The sequence below is a fragment of the Anarrhichthys ocellatus genome, unplaced genomic scaffold, assembly GCF_004355925.1.
Source record: "Anarrhichthys ocellatus isolate YVR2014 unplaced genomic scaffold, GSC_Weel_1.0 scaffold67, whole genome shotgun sequence".
NCBI classification, from domain to species: domain Eukaryota; kingdom Metazoa; phylum Chordata; class Actinopteri; order Perciformes; family Anarhichadidae; genus Anarrhichthys; species Anarrhichthys ocellatus.
Genome location: NW_022280097.1, coordinates 173,097 through 180,172, shown reverse-complemented (window position 1 = coordinate 180,172; position 7,076 = coordinate 173,097). Strand labels below are relative to the sequence as shown.

Here is a 7,076-nt window from a genome sequence, read left to right as displayed (position 1 = left end):
TGTGTGTGTGTGTGTGTGTGTGTGTGTGTGTGTGTGTGTGTGTGTGTCAGCTCCTCACATTGAGGACCTGGTTCTGCTGCCCACTCCTGTCCTGCGTCTGCTCAACCTGATCGATGACAGCCATCTGCACAATGAGGAAGAGTATGAAGGTACAACACTCTTTAAATTATGAAATGACTTCCTGATTTCCTGTTTCTTTCGGTAAAAGTAAGTCAAAATGTCTGTCGTTGTTTCTCCCAGACATCCTGGAGGACATGAAAGAGGAGTGCCAGAAGTATGGCTCAGTGGTTTCTCTGCTCATCCCCAAGGAGAACCCTGGGAAAGGACAGGTTAGATATAACAGCAATCTTCACAAGTGTTTCAACTAAGCTAAAAATGTAAGCAGTTATAGGAAATTCTCAGAGTCAACAATAACATTTACAGTTATTATTGTGCTATGAAGTAAGAAAGAAAGAAGGCAATATTCTCTTTATTATATTTTTTGAATATAAAGACACAGATGATTTTAGTAGTTTTATTCTGTACAGCTACTGTCTGTCCTTTTAATTTGAACTCATTTCCCCCGATGTCCACTGGGTGCAGCTGCACGGCGCTCCTCTCTGGTGCAGGAGATGAACTACTTGTGATTGTATATCAATGCTTGTATTTAACAACAATTGGGTAACAAGCGTACCTATTTGAACCCAAACCTTTTCCTAAACCTAACCGAGTAAGGAGTAAGCATAAAAACGAAGAATACCGAACAAAGTTTTATTTTGAAAAGACGCTGTATGCAGGCAACAAGCGGAAACTGTATTACTTCCGTGAAGTTTATTTTGAAACGCTGCATCCCTGATGCTTCCAAAAAAGCGTAGGGCCACTGTACAAGCCGTTGTTATCTGACGAGTTGGGAGTGAGAATGAGTTGACTACACACAAAAAAAAAACATTATAATAAAGCATGGCTGCTGCTTGAAAAAGTGGCGCCTCTGAAACCCTTTCAGCGGACTTTGATCCGCAACGAAAGCCATGGCGGGACCAGAGTGTGACGGGGGGCCGCATCCAGTGGACATCCGGGGTTACGCACACGCTCATGTCATTCACGCACTAACCCATCAACATGTCCTGTGTGTGGCCATCAGGTGTTTGTGGAGTATGCCAACTCCAGCGACTCCAAAGAGGCTCAGAGGCTGCTGACAGGCCGCACCTTTGACGGGAAGTTTGTTGTGGCCACCTTCTACCCTCTCAGCGCCTACAAAAGAGGTTACTTGTACCAGACTGTGCAGTGAAAGTCCCTAAAGCTCAATTTACACCTCTGCACTTGTTTGCAGGAAAGAACACAACCGTATAGCCCACCACAGGGTCCATTTCCTCCCTTGGTGGCTAAGAGTTCTGCATGTCATTCATGTGTTTTCATACCGTGAATCTGTTTTTCCTGCAGAGTGTAAATTGAACTCCGCTGTCATTTCTGCTGCCTCCAGTCCGCACTACTCTTTAACTGTGCCAGAGGTCTGTGGTCTGGGTACAGCGGTTCCTGCTCGAGCTTCCGTTTCACTCTCATTCATTCATAGAAATGACCACACTGAAAGAATGAGGAATGAATGAATGAATCACAATAATAAGGACGAGTGAAATCTGATCTGGATGGACGGCGCGAAAGCCGTTATCAAATGAAGCGTTACGTTTGGGAGTCTGTAGAGTGTTAGAGAGACACTTGAGTCAGGTATGTGATGAGAGACGTGTAGCACAATGTTTGGGAGTTTCTTGTCGGTCAAACACATCCTGTTAAATTAATGACAATTATCATTTGTTTTGTTGAGCATTTAAATTGAGGTAACGGAGTGGTACAAGGGCATACACAGTTGCCCTCTGCTGGCTCTTCAGGCAGTCATCAGGGAGAAATGGTTTGGAGTGACCCACCAGCTGGTAGTCTTCACCCACTCACCCACCCTCTGCCAGTATCTGAGCAAGCCGAGGGCCCCTGGAGCCCTGTCCTGTAGCCTTGAAGCTTTCTTTTTATAGGAGTACATACTCGGAGGATATTTTTATCATCAGTTGATTGTGCGCCCGTTTATGACAACACACAGTGAGTTCTGTGTTTTGACTGCAACACTTAAAAGGGCACAGGATCAATTACATGTTATTGACTACATGCGGAAAATGATCAGAGATACTTCCTGCTTGAGTGGTAAGAAAACGACCGACATATTGATACAATCTGAATTGTTAAGCACGAACAGAATTTGCAGAATCGTTAGATGTTCTCTAACTCATAAAGCTTTAGTACGCTTTAATTTCACCTTGTGTGATTGGCATTATCGTGTCCAGAGTTCTATAGAGCGACGGTAGCCAGTGTACACGAAAGGAGGAGTTTTAATAAGCCACTGTGTGTAACATTTGTAGCGTCATTCTAATATAGTCTGTAGAAAATGGAGACACTCCTGGTGGAAATTGGTGCAATTTATGTGTTGCTTTTGCCCAAGTTGGACATTTTCAAATCCTACACATAGTGGCTGTAGCACTATGCAACGTGAAGAGATATTGTGCGGTGGCTGTTGTACTGAGTAGACCGATAAAGTGTAATCTTCAAGTCATATCTTCCATCTTTCATTTAGTTTGCGCTCAAACCAGTGGATTGATGGGTGGACCGCAAGCCCTCTTGGGAAATAGGTCTGTTACCCACAATGCAGGGCACAGTATCGTTTCATACTTGTAGCTAGATGCATAACAAAGTATGTGAGGGTTATGAATCAATAAGTGTTGTAAAATGTGCTGTCATGAAACAGAGATTTCTTTGAACCAACAAAGTAATATAAAGTTGTTGTATTATTATATCGGGGCGGTAGGACAGTTTTATATAGAAGTGTGATTATGTTGCAAAGCAGCGACAACAAGGGTCTTTTTGCAGTAGAAAGTACTTTTTGTTGAACCCGAAACCAGAAAGTTTTGTTCTCTTGGTTCCACCTTTAAATACCAGTTGATAGCCAGTACCCATCGAGCCCACTGTGTCACACTGAAACGTTCGATGATTTCTACATTCACGCTAGCTAACTAACCAAAATGCTGCTATAACACCAGGTGGTGCTACACCTGCATGCGTCTATCCCTCGAGTAGCCCAAGATGCAGACGCCTTAGAGAATAATCCCCATCCAGCAGCTACAGTCATCTCTTTAGGCTTCTTCATCAAGCTGGCCGCCTCTCATTCCTCACTGCACTCTTGTTAAAGCCGGACTAAGTGACTTTTACTGAACAGCGGCCGCTTCAACTACCAGTGACAAAGACGGTGTTTTGCTAATGCTGGTGTTAGCTACAGCAAGTGCTAAACTGATGCTATGAGCTAAATGCTAACAATGCTGCACTACGGATTAGCTTTGCATTTTGCAGCACTGTTTACCATTTAGCAAACAGGCTAAGTCATTGTAACGGTCGCACAAGTGGAGATGCGTCATAAATTGACACAGTAGTAGTAATAATAATAATAATAATAATAATGATTTAAAACTATACAAAATGCTTTAACAGCAAAGCAAAGTTAAGACACAACGCAATACAAACTAAGGTCAAATTTAAAGCCCCGATAAAACAGCACATTAGATGAAACCAATACAATAACTACAAATAAAAAGGAAATGGAATAAGAGCAAAGGAAACATCAAAATAAGCAAATTAAAAGACGAGCAAGTCTGTAGCAGCAAAACCTCTGGTGCACTGACTTGAGGAAGGCTGTGTGTTATTGCTCATTTGTAAGCAAAAGAACGAGTTATTCCTTCTCTAGAACTTCAACAGTCTTGCTTTACAGTCTGGTGTGTGAAGAACTGCAGCTGGTTCATGTTGTAGAGCACAAATAAACATCTGTCTCACATAGGTAATGTGATTCGAGTATGTGAGAGAAACTTGATGTTCATATAAAATAAGACGATATTTAAAGCTTTATGGACATATAAATCTTCCTCTGTCTCTGAGACCTATTTCATAATAATAATGTGTTGTTCCTTCCCCTCTAAGAAAATATATTCAAACTGTAACAAAAAAAATATATATAAGAACATATAGTTGGGGGGTAAAGCATCTCAAGTACTAAAAACAAACGTATTTTTCTACCACCGTTATCTGTACGTGCCTAAAATGTGAATTCCAAAGTTTCCACTCGAGAGCGTCGCTGGCCTAAAAGCTCGATTTGAAACTCCAACTACTTGACTATTCAGCACTTTTAAATCAGCAATCTGTGGTGCGTCAGCGAGATGGTGAGTGTTGTCAGTGACTTGTCACCACCCAGATAACTATACCAAGTTAAAAACTCATTGTCTTCCACAGTTTGTCACCGACCTGGTGCACAAAATTGATCTTTGGCAATGTCGAGATATTCCTTTGAAGGCATTTGAAATTAGATTTTGTCGTTGATTTTCATTGATGATATTTAGCTCCATTATTATCTTCTGTGTGTATGATTCTGCTGCTCACCTCTGACATAACATATGATAGTGTCAGTACTTTTCTGCCAAATGTTTACCGACTAGGTCCCTGCAAGACTAAACTCCCCACAGGTTTACTTTACGTTATCAAATAGTAAGTACGGACCTTCATCTCCAGAGCTCAGCCCTGCCTTGTTCCCGTTCACGTAAAAAGCTTCTGGGGGTCGTCTCTCTACTCGTCAATAAAAGCTTCACCCCTTTTGGAGAGAAGACCACTGAACCACTGCAGCTGATAACACAGAGAAGCACAGAGGCGCGACGTTCAGGGATGACTTCTAAAAGACAGGATATGAGTTGTATGTTATGCACCAGACTTTATTTTTCATGAATCCACTATTTAAAGCCACACTGCCATTGTTTAATGCACTGCAACCTGATCAGCTTGTAACGGGTTCATTCACATCTTGTGTCACATACCGCCGGATGCTACTGATTCTGAATCAGGTGACAGTACAAGTGTGTATGTTGACTGTAGCTTATTAGTTGTATTTTGGGTTTTTATTGTTTGTAGCACTTCATCACTATGACATTATTTCTTCACTCCTGGTGTGTGTGAGTGAGTGTGTGAGTGAGATATTAACACACTTAATCGTTCCAGATTCAGTGTATTCTATGCAGGTGAAACTGTTCTCCCTTCTAATGTGATGTTAAAGGACTTTTCTCTCGTGTCTCTCTCCGTCACGGTGACGCTGTGTGCACTTAGTTAATGCTCACTGTTCCAGTTAACCATTGAGAGACGTGAACACAATCAGACCTGATCTCAACATTCAAGTCAAGCAGCTTTGTGAGATTGTCAGACATGTTTTCTATCCATTGGGGACAATGTGCAAGCTAAGGCTCGATTAATCACTTCATTGTTTTTGATTAATTACTAGAATAAAGTTGAAAAATACGACTCGTTTTGTCCAATAGTCGCAACATACTGATCTAAAACTGGTTTTCAAACTGAGGGGAACTGGAGACTTCAAGGGATGCATAGGGAGAGACGTGAGCCTCAATTTGCGTGACAAATTCTACTCCTCCTCTGAATCATTACTAAAATCTTGACATCCATCAAATAATGTCCATCACAAATAAACGTCCCTAAATGCACTAAGAAATCTTAGCCAAAAAGACGCTCCTTATAACTTAGAATCCCGATGTTTGAAAGTTTACTTCAGTCTCACAGTTATTCAGTCATAGCTGTATCTGTTGGTACATTGCAAACAGGAACTGCAGATCGCTAATTCAACATACTTGTAATAGTGAATATTTGCCAAATTTGTGAAAAAATAGTTTTTTAGCACAGTTAAATCATTTTGCCCATAAAAAAATGTCACTTCCTGTTCGAGCGTGATAATCATGAGGGTGACGGGCCGCAGTTGTCTCCGCTTTGAAAACCTCTGAAGTCTGATATTAAAATACATCAATGTATTACTAAGATTGTTGACAATATACTGTATGTTCTATTGATTGCCTTATCAGTTAACCAACTGTTGCAGCACTAATAAAGTTATTCACGTTCTCACCAATATCACAATAACACGAGAAGAAAATAACATTGGCACAAGACTGTTTCCATGAATCTTATTGCTAGCTAATATATGCTAAAACAGAGCGTAGCTTCAAACACGTTGATGCTCGAGCTCCCTTGTTGATATCACACTCCAGCTGATTCATCATGGTCTGTAATGAGGCCCTGCATGGCAGTGTTGTTTTCACTACAGTACTGATGGTGAGCACACGGTGTCGTCAGAGGTGAACTGATGGAGAACACTCTGATCCCCTTTAGAGAGCTCTGTCTCACTTGTTGACGGATCCCGAGCCTTCCAGTTATTACCTTATTACTATTATTAGTACTTCCTCGTCCAGCTTTTAATGCTGTATTATTTTGTATTAATAATACCTCTCTTCCCATTGGTTTGAATTCAATTCTGCCTTTTGTGTGCGGACACTAAAAGCAAATCTGCACTCACAGGACATGAGGGCGTAACCCAGACAGGCTTCTGCAAATGCAGCGATGTGTAGTTGTCTTTTCGTTGCATTACAGGATTTCTTGGTGTTTACGTCTTAACATTTCAAACACTTCCTTCTCGCTTCTATTCGTGCTCGCCAATGAGCAGCTTTAAATCAGTTTATCTTCCATTTTCTGCCATCTAAGAAGACATTTTTGTTCTTTTCGTCTTCGCTAACAGAGATTCAGGGTTGTGCTTTAATTTCATTGCACCTGACCTCTAGGCCAGACTTTGATACGCTCTCAACACATCTGTGCATTAGTGTGTGTGTTTGTGTGTCACGACCCGGCTCAAAAAGTCGTAACATGAGGGAGACAAGACGAGTTAAAAGTAATAAATAGATGTTTATTTAAAGTACAAACTAACTAAACTGAACAAACAACCAGCCAGGTCCTCCAAACAGGAGGCTGAGAGGGACTGCGCAGCGAGGCCCAGCCACAGAAGAGGGGCAGCCTTTATAGCTGGGACCAACCCAACTCAGGTGTCGCCCATCAGTGGCCGATTAACATCCTGGAAGACAACCTGAGAGGAAACAGACAGACCCCTGGTGGAAGGGAGGGGTTGTGTGTGTGTGTGTGTGTGTGTGTGTGTGTGTGTGTGTGTGTGTGTGTGTGTGTGTGTGTGTGTGCAG

At 41.8% G+C, this 7,076-nt stretch overlaps 1 protein-coding gene across 1 annotated transcript in view; it reads left to right on the top strand.

Moving 5' to 3' along the window:
* uhmk1 (U2AF homology motif (UHM) kinase 1) overlaps positions 1-2,747 on the top strand; it is an 8,446-nt gene extending 5,699 nt beyond the window's left edge. Inside the window, exons 7-9 of the mRNA XM_031872946.1 lie at positions 51-149; positions 241-329; positions 1,121-2,747. Of these exons, the coding sequence (XP_031728806.1) occupies positions 51-149; positions 241-329; positions 1,121-1,267 (335 nt within the window). The 3' untranslated portion in view covers positions 1,268-2,747. The remainder of the gene's footprint in view (positions 1-50; positions 150-240; positions 330-1,120) is intronic.
* Positions 2,748-7,076: the final 4,329 nt, after the last annotated feature.